Source organism: Trichoderma asperellum, chromosome 1 (genome assembly GCF_020647865.1).
Source record: "Trichoderma asperellum chromosome 1, complete sequence".
In the NCBI taxonomy this organism is placed as follows: Eukaryota; Fungi; Ascomycota; class Sordariomycetes; order Hypocreales; family Hypocreaceae; genus Trichoderma; species Trichoderma asperellum.
Window position 1 is genome coordinate 6,921,097 of NC_089415.1, and position 13,800 is coordinate 6,934,896.

General features: G+C 54.1%; 4 protein-coding genes across 4 annotated transcripts; 2 read left to right on the forward strand and 2 right to left on the reverse strand.

The window, feature by feature from the left end:
* The first annotated feature begins 1,504 nt into the window (after positions 1 to 1,504).
* Positions 1,505 to 6,674, forward strand: TrAFT101_002207 (uncharacterized protein). The gene has a single exon (XM_066126533.1). The coding sequence runs from the start codon at positions 2,489 to 2,491 to the stop codon at positions 5,750 to 5,752; it is 3,264 nt and encodes a 1,087-aa protein (XP_065982636.1). The 5' UTR covers positions 1,505 to 2,488; the 3' UTR covers positions 5,753 to 6,674.
* A 32-nt stretch (positions 6,675 to 6,706) lies between these two features.
* Positions 6,707 to 7,853, reverse strand: TrAFT101_002208 (uncharacterized protein). The gene is made up of 2 exons (XM_024905093.2): positions 7,794 to 7,853; positions 6,707 to 7,720 (listed from the first exon to the last, which is right to left on the reverse strand). Exons 1-2 carry the CDS (start codon positions 7,815 to 7,817, stop codon positions 7,259 to 7,261), a joined length of 486 nt encoding a protein of 161 aa, XP_024763330.1. The 5' UTR covers positions 7,818 to 7,853; the 3' UTR covers positions 6,707 to 7,258.
* Positions 7,854 to 8,796: 943 nt separating this feature from the next.
* TrAFT101_002209 (uncharacterized protein) lies at positions 8,797 to 9,836 on the forward strand. Its single transcript, XM_024909652.2, has 2 exons — positions 8,797 to 8,900; positions 8,996 to 9,836. The coding sequence occupies exons 1-2, from the start codon at positions 8,828 to 8,830 to the stop codon at positions 9,703 to 9,705; spliced, it is 783 nt and encodes a 260-aa protein (XP_024763331.2). The 5' UTR covers positions 8,797 to 8,827; the 3' UTR covers positions 9,706 to 9,836.
* A 43-nt stretch (positions 9,837 to 9,879) lies between these two features.
* On the reverse strand, positions 9,880 to 13,697 carry TrAFT101_002210 (uncharacterized protein). The gene has a single exon (XM_024907860.2). The coding sequence runs from the start codon at positions 13,531 to 13,533 to the stop codon at positions 10,093 to 10,095; it is 3,441 nt and encodes a 1,146-aa protein (XP_024763332.2). The 5' UTR covers positions 13,534 to 13,697; the 3' UTR covers positions 9,880 to 10,092.
* Positions 13,698 to 13,800: the final 103 nt, after the last annotated feature.

A 13,800-nucleotide genomic window follows, 5' to 3' on the forward strand; every position in this document is an offset into this window, starting at 1 on the left:
CGTAGGGCTGTGCCGAGGGCCACGCAGCTTTTCCAGCCTGCTATTGGCGGCCCCCTTGTCTTCAACCCATTTCTGTGGTGCGTACGGCATGAGACGCTACTAATTTAGGCACATGTAGCTGAGAAAAACTAGCATTGGAGAGTTGAGCTGAAAAGCGAGCTTCCCAGAATCGACGTCAAACTGCTGAGGACGGGCGCGACATCAGTAATGATGACGCAGCTGACGCCGAGTCTACACCAATCATCGGCTCGATGCATAAGCTCTGAAGATCATGGAGGAAGCGGAGATTTTATTTTTCTGGGCTTTGAAGCATGGCATCCTGCATCGTTTATTAGCTACCATGCTGAGCTGAGCAGCTACCAAATGCCGAGGTGTATTTGTAAGTGTGTTTAACGGTAAAGGGGGAAGACAAAGCAGAGGCCACAATGCATCTTTTTTTCTTTTTTCGTTTTTTTTTTTTTTTTTTTTTTTTTTTTTTTTGGTGCTCGGCTACGCAGCTTGTTCTCCTATGCTGCATTGGGGCGGTTGATTGCCCTTGCCTGACACTCACCATGCATGTGGTATTAATTGTAGTCCATATACCTACAAGTACATGCACTGTTGTATGCTATCCCGCATGCTCCGCCTTCGTATTGTGTGGGACGATGGCAGAAGCAGAAGAAGAAGAAAGAAAAACTCAGCGGCTCCATCTGGCTCTTCTCTCTAAAATTTGCTTCCCCCCGGACCGCATCCACGCTAATGCCACCACAAGCTTGCCGGTGTCAACCTGATGTGGGATTTGAGCACCTTAGGCGCACCAAGTCCGGCCATAGTGGCGGGCAGGCCAATGCAGGTCCAGTAAAACGTCAGGCCAAATGCAAGGGCCGCAGCGGTACGGATGGCCGGATGGGAGGGGTCCGGTGCGCTAAGAGCTTATTACCAGCGCCCCGGGGCTGCGGCTACATGTACTTTCATGCACGCTTTGATTTGATTCATTCGGCGGGGACGGTGCCTGATTGCTGCTGCTTGGCTGAGCTGTGCTGCGTGCAATTTTTTCTTCTGGCCCTGCTAGGTTCATCTCTTAGTGTCTAATAACTGGATCAAATGTTCCTTTCTTTTTCTAGTTTTTCTTAGCAGCTGGGGCTAAAGGGACTGCCTGGCCGTTACTGACAAGGGGGCCAGCTCTCCGTTCTCCAGGGGTTGCCCGTCCCCTGCTCCATCTCTGTCGTTCTGTTGGCGCCCGGCCCAGCACTACTGTAGGCTATTGCATGTGCTAGCAGCGTGCAGCATTGCGTCCAAGCCGCTGTGCGCCCCCAGGGAGCTGCTGTAGGGAGCCGCCGCCTGAGTGCGTGCAGGCTCCAGGCCACAGCATAGGCTGCAGGCTTTGGTCGGCGCATTTGCTGTTGGGCCTGCAGCCATCAGCAGCGAGCGGGTGGCGGCCGCGATATTGGATGGATGGATGGCTTTCAGCCTGCAGTCTGCCCTGAGCACCGCCAGAACCCCTCAAAAACAGTGGCTCGCGTCTTTCCCCAGCCCTTTTCTGCTTCTCCAAAACCTCACACGACTGCCCATCGCGGTCTGAGGCGCTGCTGTCGGGCACATGCCACTGGAGCCTGCAGCTGACCCAGACGCTTTATTTTCTCTTTGACAGCGGGCTCCCTAAATACCCTGTTCCAGTTTTTTTTTCCCACTGCGCGGCCGGGGTATCAGGATTTTGATGACGGTGACTTTTCGTCACCCCTGCACTGGAAGCTTGACGACACCGGCTCGACGACTTCGACGATAACCCGCCACAACACCAGCGGTGGGCGTTCATCGCACCGATCGAGAGCAGCGAGCTGCCCTCTCTTTGCACCACGCGCGCCGGAAAGCTATTGGCGGGCCCGAGTCGGTCTGCTGCCGCGCGAGAAACCAGGCGTTTCTGTCCTTGCTGTTGGTCCCTCCCTAACGTGCGGCTGCTGCGCACGCTATTACCGCTCCTTTGCCGTGGGGAAGCTTCGTTCTGTATAGCACGACTGCCCTCACCTCACTGACTAAACCTGCGCCTGCTCGTCCTCTCTTTCTATTCTGAGCTGTGGTGGAGATTTCTTGTGTGACAGGTCTGCACATCGTTCTTCTTTTTTTATCCTCGGCTTCAGCCTGCCTTACCAAAATAGCCCGCCAGCCGCGCCCAGCTGCATGAGGCCTTGACCTAGAGCCGAAACCGCACCAGACCTTTTCACGACGGGCCTCTTCTCCGATTCATCCTCCGTAAAAAAGCATCACAGTTTTGCGTGCACAGGCGGCAATGGCACGGGGCAGCGCCCTTCTCTACCACAATATCCACGAATCCAGTCGGCGAGCATCGCTGTCGAGGCAGCGGCCTGGCCCGAGAACTTCGTGCAGCCTCACCCACAGCAGACTTGCACAGCAGACAGCCTCACGTGCTCTCGTGGTGGCTTCATAGAGCCCGGCAAACGCCTTCAGTTGTCGCTGCTGGGCTCCTGCGCATTCACGGCGGGAACCTTTGATGAATTCAATGACCGTCTCTCAGCCTGGCGGCGGCCATGGCCGCCAGCAGAGCCTCTCCAACCACCAGGCTTCGCACTACGCATCTCGCCTGAAATCTCCTCCAGCGCCTCTAGCATCGCATCCTCAGCCCGGCAGCCTCGACAACCGCCAACGACCGCCGCAGCTCTCTCCTATGCCGCTCTCTCCGCGCTATGACTCGATCGCAACCGGCTCTCACATGATGCTGCGCAGTCCAGTGTCTCCCATCCCTCCCCGATCGGCCTCGCAGAACAGCTGGTATGAGCGGTACGGCCAGTTCGAGCAGGAGGCGTCGCCTCAGCCCCAGTTCCAGCCACAGCAGCCCGCGCATCAGCATCACGCAGCGCCTGCATCAGCGACATATCCCGTGCGCGACATGACGACCAGCAGGAGAGGACCGCCAGAGCCTTTGCGTCTGGATTCCGCAAACGCTGTGATGACAAAGGCCATGCGCCCCGAGGTGCGCACGCCAGAGACCCCTGCCGTCGAGAACTTTTCTAGACCCCGGAAGCAGAGCGCCAGTATTAGGTCGCCCCCTGTCGGTCCAGGTAGCCTGCGGCTGGCTTACCTCCCTCCCTCGGATCGCATGCCGGAGATGACCAGCGTTTCACCTGCCTCCACGCCCTCCTGGCAGCGCCCCCGACAGCCTTCAGACTCTTCAAAACCTTCACTCTCATATGCCGCCTCTCCATCTTTTCCCCCTACTGCCGAATACCAATACCTCGAATCGAGCTCTGGCCGCTCCTCCAGAAACGCGGGCGCACAACCTCCTTCTTCAATTGCCGGCCATCGCCCCCAGTATCTGGCCTACAATAACCGCATTGACAGCTCCATAAGCGCTCCCACGCCTAGTGGGCCAGCTCCGTGGATGAGCGACGACGAACTGCGATCCAGCTTCAGGTCACAGCTTACATCATCGTCCACTCCCGCCACTGCCTTGACCGAGCGAAGCAGCGTCCTGACCAAGGACAGCTCTGTTCTGTCGCTCTACGGAGAATCAGCAGACGCCGACGAGCCGAGCTTGGAAGATGTTATGGGCATGTACGAGAGAGGATTCTGTGACGACGACGACGACGACGGCAACGATTTTGCAAACGAAGAATTTGATCCCAACACTCATTCTAACCGCCACAGCAACACCAACAACCACCACCACCACCCTTACGACGACCAATATAACATTGGCTACGGTTCTGCATACGATCCATACCCGCACGAGCCAGAGCCGGACTCTTTGCCAAAGCTATTAGAGCAGGAGCAGGAGCAACAGCCAGAACTAGAAACGGTACTAGAATCAGAGCTAGAGCCAACGCACGACCGTGGCCTCGAGCTTGAGCACGAACCCGAGCACGGGCTTGAGCACGGACACTCAACTTTACATACACATGAGGAAGAGGTAATAGAGGAAGAAGCAACAGAGGAAGAATCGGCCGAGCTCCAGGACGCTGTCCCAGACAACATGATTAGCGTTATGCACCGTCCTGCTACCGCCAGGTCCGAACCGGTACCTGAGCGCATCCACGATGACGAGTTTGACTCGGACCCGGTGCCTCCGGTGCCTGCTCAGCATTCTGCCCTAGACATGGAAATCAGGCAATCAAAGATGCTTTTTTCCAGCGCCGCCTTCACATCAACGGTGCCTGCTCTCACCCACGACCATGACCTCGACCACGACCCGGAACACGACCTAGACAACGATCTAGAGTTTCCAGAAAACCGCAACTCGTCCAGAACGGCAGAGTCGGGTGTGGACTCGGACGGCATTCACACAAGAGGCGCCACCCCCAGCCCAAGCCCTTCTCGTATTTCACCTCCCTCTGTCCCCGAATCTCGATCGGTTTCCCCTTCATCGGCGCGTGTCCCGGTCCCTCAGCCTGAGTTGCCGGGAGCGCGTGACCGGTACGGATTCAAAAAGGAGAATCAGTTCATCAGCATAGCCCAGTATGATGCTTGGGACAAGGGATACTCTCAGTACCTCGCCCGTCGGCGCAAGAAGTGGGTTTCCTACCTCAAGGACAGCGCCCTAATGACCGACCGCCCCCAACGTTTCCCATCTCCAAATGCCAAGACGAAGCGTTTCGTCCGCAAAGGCATCCCGCCGGACTGGCGAGGAGCTGCGTGGTTCTACTACGCAGGCGGCCCAGCGATTCTGGCCAAGCACGGCGGCCTTTACGACAAGCTACTGCTGAGACAGGCCAAGCATGTTGACATTGAGGCCATCGAGCGCGATCTTCACCGGACATTCCCTGATAATATTCAGTTCAAGCCTTCGCAAGCCACCGCCGATATGCTCGACACCACGACTAGCAGCGAGAGGGCAAGCCAATCTACGGTCAGGGGAGCGGCCTTGGACGGTAGCGGACCTGGCCCCGTTGGGCTACAAGGCGAGCCGCCGCTTATTGCTTCACTCCGCCGCGTCCTGCTTGCATTTGCCGTCTACAACCCTCGCATTGGATACTGCCAGAGCCTCAACTTCATCGCCGGCCTTTTGCTTCTCTTTGTGGATACAGAGGAACAGGCATTCTGGCTGCTCAACGTCATCACCCACATCTATCTCCCTGGCACGCACGAGATGAGCCTCGAGGGCTCCAAGGTAGATCTTGGAGTTTTGATGACGGAGCTCCGGGACACGATGCCTGCTGTGTGGGATAAGATTGGAGGAGAGCTAGATGGCGGCGAGCCGCTGTCCAGACCAATGACCAGCAAATCAATGTCAATGCGAAAGTCACCGCTGACGCCTTCGCCGCTGACGCTTCGTCTGAAGAGGAAGGAACCCCATCTGGCGCTGTCATCTGAGCGGCTTCCTCCCATCACCCTCTGCATGACTGCTTGGTTCATGAGCTGCTACATCGGGACACTGCCCATCGAGACAACGCTCCGTGTCTGGGATGTCTTCTTCTACGAGGGATCCAAGACTCTTTTCCGGGTTGCTCTGGCCATCTTCAAGTTGGGAGAAGCCGAAATCAAGGCGATTGGAGACCCAATGGAAATGTTTGGTGTAGTCCAGTCTCTGCCTAGGAAGATGCTGGACGCGAATAAAGTCTTGGAGACTTGCTTCAAGAGGCGTAACGGCTTTAACCACCTCAGTCAAGAAGTGATTGAGGAGCGCCGGCAAGAAAGACGTGATAAAGCCCAGCAGGATCTTCTCTTGCGGTCTCGCAGTAAGGCTGCAACACACCACGGAGCTCATGGCAGAGAGGCTGATGGGGAGCGGAAGGGCGGCCTCTTTGGCCTGAAGAAATAAAAGAAACAAGAAGCTATTGAGCTTGGGGAGGCTAGATTTTTGCATTGATACCACCGGCGTCTTATTTCCTCTTCTTCGGTTTTACTTCGATTCTCATACCTTATAATTCTTTTTTTTCTTCTCTCTTCTTCTATTTCCATTTCTTCATTTACCCATAGCACGGCAGGCGTTTGAGGGAGATGCCATCCAAAGGCCCAGACAGCGGCTACGATGCATTGAAGCATAAGCATTTTCATTCACCTCTTTTATTTTCCCTCCCTTCATCTACCTTTTCACCAGGTATTTCCGAACACAGCGTGTTTTTCTCCTTTGTTTCTTTCTTCCTCCCACTATCCTTAATTTTCTTCTCTAAATTTCCTACTATTTTTTTATTTTTTATTTTCATCATACGGGCGTGCTGGTGGAATTGAGAGAAGAAGCGCTACCCTTTGGTTTCATCAAAAATACCATGACGACGGTTACGGCTGCAACTTGTGCCAGGTCCCCTTGTTAGAGGAACTTTGACGGATGCTTGTTGCAAACAAACAAAACAACCAGAAGAAGCAAAAGCAGGGGGGGGGGATAGTGCTTGAGCAAGAAAGACGAAAGAGAAATACAGCTTTTGTGTTGCTTTGTATACATCTTGTCTGCATTATTTCTTTTCTACCTTTTTTGTCCTCTTCTTCCTTTTTTTCTCTTTCTTTTCCTTTTTTCTTTTATTTCTTACATCTGTGGTGCGCAGCATAGAAGGATGGGCATGTACAAAAATCTTATTTTTCCTTTTTTTTCTTTCTTATTTTTGTGTGTTGACTTGGATAGAATAAGGGCCAGAGAAAAAAGCTTTTGGGGGGGAGTAATATGGCAAAAGACACTGGCGTGTTATACCACCTATAGACAGACACGGGTTTGTGCACGGCCAATGAATGAATTCTTGAAACGAAGACTTTTATTCTTTCACTATTGTAGATTCTGTGTGCTTGTATGTGTTATGTGAAATCTCGTGAAGTGAAACCTTGTGAAGTTAATACTTGGCATTGCTGGGCTGTATCATTGTTTTTTGCAGAGTTACAGAAAGAATTCGTGAGAGACACTCGTTTTCTTAAGTCATGAGATTTCAAGCCAGCGATAGCCAGCTTTTATTTTTTTCTATTGCTTGAGAAAACAAAACAAACACTAAATACCATGCTGCTGCTAGCCTTAGCAATGCTGTTCCATCCATCCTTGTAGACGTCCGTTGCGCAATATCCACCATGTCAATATCAAAAGCCAGAGTCAAAGCCAAAGTTGCGGAACCCTCTCCATTTTATGCCCGCTGCCATCATCGAATGACGCCGATGCACCAAACACAACTGAACGACTTGTGGATCCTTGAGCTCCTCACTCAGCCTTTTATCCTTGTCTCTCTCTTCCATCTCTCCCATCTTGGTTGTTTTATGTTTATTTTTTTTTAAACGTCCATCCCGCCTCCAGCTTCTACCCCTTTGCTCGTTACTCTAAATCAAGTCCCTCCAGGGCCCCAGACAGATTCTAATTCGCCGTCGCCGGAAAGACCGGGTCCTCAAGAGCATACTTTGTGACCTGCGCCTTGGCCTTCTGCTCCCACGTGGCCCTGTCGTTGCGGTACTCGTCGGCGATGCGCTCCTCGAGCGGGTCGTCGGGCTGGGGCTCGATGAGCAGGTTCCTGATGGCCTCGAGCACGGAGGCAATCTTTGTGCTGGGCTTCCAGTTCTCGGCCTTGAGGATGCCGAGGCAGACGTTGCCGAGGGAGTCGTTTGTGACGTTTGGGTGGTAGAGGCGGGTGACGAACTTGACGACGGGGGGCTTGAAGGGGTAGTCGGTGGGGAGGGTGAGGAGGATGCCGAAGCGACCTGGGTAGAAGGTCGTGGCGGGGGGAGGCTGCAGGGTGATGTGCCAGGTGTGGACGGAGTCGTTGGGGGGGAGGGAGACGATGAAGCCTTCGGGGGGCGTTTGGGAGACTTCGGCGAATTCCTGGAGGAGGAGTGGATGTTAGTATTTTGGTTTGTTTGTCTGGTGTTGATGGGGAGATGGGGGAGTGACTGACCTTTGTGATGCGTTTGGTGGACATTTTGGAGGTGGTTTGTGACTGAAGGAGCTGGAGAGAGAGAGTGTGTGTGTTTGCTGATGCTCTCGAGAGATGCGAGACCGGTCTACGCTTGTCGAGATGGAGACGCCGGTGTCTGTTTGTATGTCAAGAGAGCTTCTTTCTTCGCGGGCTTGCTTCTTTTATTCCCTTTCGCTCGTATGATCGTCTGCAGCTCTGTCGAACGAATGTCGTATCGTATCAAGGAAGCGAAGACTGGATGCACACTGGTCGAGCCCTGAAAAAGAGACAAAGACGGATAGAAAAGAAAAAGAGGGATGAAGCAAAAATGAAGCAACGAAAGAAGGGTTGGTTGGTTGGTTGGCAGGAAATGGAGAATCTTCCTCCGCCGGTCGGGGCAGGTACCTGTGACTCGGAGGCGATGACGGATGTGGGGTGCGGCGCTTGTTACACGTTCAGGCGTGGGAGGCACCGCGATGGCCGGGCGCGGGGCAGCGACAGGGCGAAAAAGAGGCAGCCTGGGCGGTGGGTGCAGGTGTGTACCTGGTACCTGTGGAATCGGATCGGATGCGTGTATCAGTCAGTGATTTGGAATGATTTGTAGGACAGCATCAAGTCAAATGATTACCTGGGGATGAATAATCATTGCTTGCATACCTGTTTTTGCGAGCGGTAGACTATGTGACATATGACATACGGTACTACTATTGGATTGCAAGCCTTTTACCTGCTAAGCGCCGTAGAGTCAAGTACAAGTCTCTGTCTCTTGCCCAAAGTCTCGGTCAGCCGCGGTGGGGCACCATCACTCACCGAGCACCGCTCACCGAAGCTTCACCTCGATTTTTTCCAAGGCCCAGGCAAAATTTATGCTGCTAGGACGTCTTTCTGCGCTGCATCTTTCTTGACCAACCATTCTCCTTCTCAACTCCGCCCAATCGAGACCAGCGTTTGAAATAAACCAAAGAAGCCGCTGTAGCATTTAGAATTCATCTTCATTTGTCAACACATACCAATCCCACCCTCTATCCATCGCAATGGCTGCCTCCGCCGCCGTCTCTGCGCAAGAAGCGCAGCAGATGCCCTTTATCAGAAACCTCGCCTCAAGCGGTCCGTCTTTGCCCTCCCCCTCTCTTTGACCTTTTTCTTCTTTCGCAATTCTTTCATTTATACACAGAGAACTTTCGACTAACACTGCAGAGCAGACCGCAAACTCCGCACCGAATCCCTCTCCTCCCTCCAAGCCTTCCTCTCCTCTCGCCAGTCCCTCACGCCCATCGACGCCCGCAAGCTCTGGACAGGCCTCTACTATGCCCTTTGGATGACGGACCGCCCGCGTCCCCAGCAGGCCCTCGCCACCGACCTCGCCAACCTGCTCTTTGGCCTGCAGCCCGCCTGCGTCGAGCCCTGGCTCGCGGCCTTTTGGTCCGTCCTCGGCACGCAGTGGCCGCACATTGAGGCGCTGCGCCTGGACAAGTTCCTGCTTCTCGTCAGGAGGGTGTTTGGCGCGCATTTGAAGCTTGTCAAGGAGCAGGGCTACAAGGGCGCTTTGACGGAGCAGGTTGTGGGTGTCTTCGCGAGGTGGTGTTTTGATGCTGAGGATGAGGAGAAGGTTGCGCTGGGACTGAGGCTGCATGTGCTGGATGTGTGGGTGGATGAGCTTGAGCGTGAGGGCGCCATTGCTGCTGCGCAGGAGGGGAATGAGGACGCAAAGGCGTTTGTGGACAAGGTTGGCTCTTTGGTTGAGACGCTCAAGCGGTGTCCTGTCAAGTCTTTGCGACAACGCTCGGCAGACAGCTACGACGACGAGAGATTGCCGTGGGCAGAGAAGAATGATGAGGATGAGGGTGAGGATGAGGATATGGACGGGGCAGAGGGCGATGAGGACGACGAATGGGGTGGTCTGGACAACTAATTGGCCCGGCCTGCTGTCCAAAATTTCCTTTTCTTGTCTCTTTTTGTATACCATTGCTGGATAAAGGGTGTTTTTGGCGTCACGAGAGAGCTGCTTTTTAGAAGCCTATAAAAATACAACCATTGTTCTACCACCTATGATGAATATCGAACTTGATTAAAATTACAGTAGCATCTTCAACCCAAGTACCAAGATCACTCCTAAAACACAAAATGTATTTACTATTGTCATATTCAATATATTATAGTTCCGTAACTCCAACTTGATTCTTCATTTCCCCAGCTTTCATCATTATCTCGTTAATAAGCTTATTGTAAAAAAAAAAAAAGAGCATATAAAACTACAAAATATAACGAACCACAGCACGCAAAAACTACTCCAAAACCCTCATTTCCCCCAGCTTCGCTTCACCTTAACCCATCCACTCTCTTCATCCTCTGTCGGCGCCGCTGTGCTTTTGCTATATACCTGAGGCCTCACCTCTTCACCTCGCTCCTTTGCCAATCTTGCTGCTCGCCACTCGTCCCATTTCGCCTGGTCTTCCGGTCGCGGTTCTCTAGCAGCCAAAAGGCCCTTTTTCCTCAGACGGCGTCTATGCCGACGCTTCTGTTCGGGTGAGAGCGTCTCCATATCCACGTCCTCAATGTCGCGCCCCAAAGCCAGGTCTTGTATATCGGCAATCCAATCGTAAGCCTCTTCATATACAACTGATGCCACTTGGCGCCCTCCACCGCCCGTGATCCACTGGTCCAGTTTGATGGGTATGGCCGTGCCGAAATCTGTCGGGTCATCAAAGGACCAGACGCAAGGCGACTTGGAAGCAGGACAGGTGGTTGGTCGACAGTACATGGCGCACATGGCTGACTCGGCGGCATACCATGTTGAGAGAATGAAAACAAGCAGACCAAGCCAGGTGAGGCGGAAAGTAGGATCTTGGTGGTATAGTCGTGGCAGCGCGAGATGAAGATAGGTGACTGTAGTAGCACCCGACGGCGACGTGCAGTACGGGCATCCTGCCTGAGGGCTGAGGTGACCATGGTGCTCGTGGCCTTCAGGGGCTTTAGTCATGTTCTTCTTTCCCTGCGAGAATGGTTGGGCTCGTGAGAATCGATCCTCGATGCGTTCGATGCCTTGCTTTGCCGAGCGAATCCGTAAAAGGCCAGTTTGCAGCGTCTTATTCATTCGCTCATAAGCAGCAATTTCGCCGTCGGAATTTGACGATTTACCGTCCTTTTTGCCTTCTCTCTTAATCAAGTCCGCAGAGTCAAACTCTGAATCAAGGTCTAGATCAAGGTCGACTGCCGAGGACCGGCCAAAGCTGCCGCTCTTCAAGTCTTTAGCAGCCCTGGCTAGACTCCTGCCAGACAGAATCTCATCTAAATCGTCAAATGTCGAGTCGTCAATGTTGTATGCGCGGCGCAGCTCCATCATGTCATCCTTGACAGAGGGAAGCTTGACCGAGTTCTTGATGGGCAGCCTGCGTTGAGGCAGCGACTTTGCCCTTCGCTTTCTAACGACTGCCGACTTTGAGATTACAGAGTCGCCGTCATCAGTCGTGCCGGGGTCCGAAGCTGCGTCTTGATCTCTGTTTCTCCAGGAAGAAAAGGTCAATTTCCTATCCGGGAAGAACGGTTCCGCAGATGATTTGATATCTTCGGATTTGAGCACCGCTTTCTCTGTCTTTACAGTAACTGGCGTTTCGACATAGGCGCCAGTCACTCTTGGAGTCGGCATGGATAAAGGATCCGGCTTGGAGGGTTTCGGCGTCGCCTCTGCTTCGGGCTCGTCCTTGATCCTAACGTTACCTTCATCCGATTCATCGTCAAAAGGAGGGGAGGGCGCGCGAAGAGAGCCGCGTTCAGAATGGTTGTCCGAAGGCGCAAACAACTTCATCTCCGCCTCTATCCTATCTGTCGGGTCCGGTTCTGACTGCATACTGGACCGCTTGCTCTTAATTGATTCAATCGATCGTGTGCGCTGCAGACCGGCAAATCCCACCGTAGGCTTTGGCTTTTCGGAATCCTTAGCGCTGCCGTCAGTCGCTGCTTTAGTCTCAGGCGTGGGAAGAGAAGAAGCGCGCTTTGAAGCAAACAGGCGAGAGGCGATTCTATCGGCGATTGATTTGGTAGCGGTCTGTTTATCTTCTTCGTCAGCTGGCGCAGCGGTGGGCAGCTGCTTTGCGCGGGACTCGGTCTCAGCTGTCGGGGAGCTGGCGGCTCTTGCCAGCCGTCGCAACAGGTCTCTGTCGTCGTATTTTCGATCAAATAGCTTGGGCTTTATTGCGCTGTCCTTTCTCTGCTCTTCGCTGTCCAGCTTTGCTGCTGTATCCCCCTCTGCACGCCTCGGGTCTCGCTTAAAGGCTGTCGCGGGCGTATCTGATACCGTCTTACCATTACCACCAATCCCCCCAAAACCAAATCCTCCCCCAATTCGTGATGGCGGCAATTCCTCCTTTTTCGCCTCATCAGCCGCATCGGGTTTGGCTAGGCGCCGGCGTGCCAACCCAAAGGCTGCACGGGATTTGAAATCTTCGTCGGGTGACCGGGGGCGTGCCATGGCGTTTTGCTCTTTGATTTCCTGAAGGCGAGCTGCGGCGAATGCCCGTCTCGATACTCCGTCGGCTTCGCGCTGCCGAATCTCTTCCAGTCTCGTGTTCTTTAACGTATCCAGGTGTCGGCTCGGCAGCGGAATCTGGCGCTCTACCTGCCCTTCTCTTGTGCGTATATCATCCAACTTTGTGTTTGCTGGCCTTGGGCGTGCTGAGCTTGCAAATGGTATCTGGCTGCCGTTTGCCTTGAGCTCTAGTGATCGTATCTCGTCTAATTTTGTGTTGCGTGAACCTGGGTTGGAGATTCGAGGTAAGTTGTCAAAGTCTTGCTTTTCACCGTCGCGATATCCCAGCCGGCTGGCAAATGGCCGAACGCCGACCCTAACTCGAGGACTATCAGATATTTGCAGCTCGCCGGCTGTAAAATCTTCATCCATCTGCCACGCAAAGCTCTTGTCTGGGGAAGATTCTTGAACCAGGGTTGCTGCAGAGAGAGCAGGATCGATAGAAGACAGGGGATCCTCGATGCCTGGGACTAGATCGGGAAGGCCATTGCTATCACCGCCAATGGTTGAGGTAGCTCTAGGGCCCAATCGCAGTGCGTTACGAAGAGCTGGGTTAGCAAATTCGTTCGATCGCTGCCGTGCGAGGCCGTTGCCGCCGCTGAGGAGGGTGGCCCTTGCTGGCGATGCTCCCACCGCAGCTTCCTTGCCTCCCACCAGAGTCGCACTGAAGCTGGGATTGCGCACCGACGGGATCTTGCTTCGCGCCTTCGTGTCCAGATGGTCCTCTCCCTGTATTCGCCGCAGTTCTGAGACTTCGGACGCTGTCCTCGTTCTCCAGGGCCGCGGCGCAGGGCTGGGCGACCCGTCAACGGGAACAGGATTGTCCAGGCCGGCCTCTGACATCAGCTTTGCCGCCTCTTCCTCGCCCTCTGCCATCTCCATGGCCTCACGCAGCGATATAGGCTTTCGGCGCGTCTGCGGCAGGCTGTTCATTCGCGGGATGCGCGTGCCCCCTGAAGAGACCACGCTGGCGTTGGCCAAGTTCTCCGAGGACGGCCTCGCTTTCTTATTGTCGACGCCGCCCGCGGTCCCCGAAGCTCCTGCTCGTCCAAAGGCCGGCGTCCTCGCCGTGTACACGTGCAACCCATTTTCGTTGTTGTCATCGGGCCGCGCGGTGCTGCTGGAGAATAACGGCTTGCGGCTCTCGTGATTCACTTGGAACTGCGTCGGACGTCCGTTCGGCCGGGCGCCAATTGCGTGGCTCCCGCTTTGCATTGCAGCTTGTTGCTAGCTATTGTGATGAAGACGAATCGATAAAATTAAATGCAATGGCGGAACGGCGCATGGTTGCTACAGCAGGCAGCTCTTTTGCGGTTGGTGAATCTTGGGTTAGTCGAGGAGGTGGCGCGTCATGAGATGCGACACGGAGCTCCAAGCTCGACGGCGGTATACGATGGATGGATTCGATGGCTGCCGGCGAAAATGTGAATGCGATGTATTTTTGGTAAGCTGAACGCTGACGTGTATCGAGCGTCGCAATGC

What these genes read in the sequence shown, in the direction of transcription:
- TrAFT101_002208 (XM_024905093.2), bottom strand. Translation starts at nt 7,817, where the DNA reads ATGTCCACCAAACGCATCACAAAG. An exon ending in CCACCAAACGCATCACAAAG is followed by an intron (nt 7,721 to 7,793) that starts GTCAGTCACTCC and finishes CTCCTCCTCCAG; the next exon opens with GAATTCGCCGAAGTCTCCCA.
- TrAFT101_002210 (XM_024907860.2), bottom strand. Translation starts at nt 13,533, where the DNA reads ATGCAAAGCGGGAGCCACGCAATTGGCGCCCGGCCGAACGGACGTCCG.
- TrAFT101_002209 (XM_024909652.2), top strand. Translation starts at nt 8,828, where the DNA reads ATGGCTGCCTCCGCCGCCGTCTCTGCGCAAGAAGCGCAGCAGATGCCC. An exon ending in CAGAAACCTCGCCTCAAGCG is followed by an intron (nt 8,901 to 8,995) that starts GTCCGTCTTTGC and finishes ACTGCAGAGCAG; the next exon opens with ACCGCAAACTCCGCACCGAA.
- TrAFT101_002207 (XM_066126533.1), top strand. Translation starts at nt 2,489, where the DNA reads ATGAATTCAATGACCGTCTCTCAGCCTGGCGGCGGCCATGGCCGCCAG.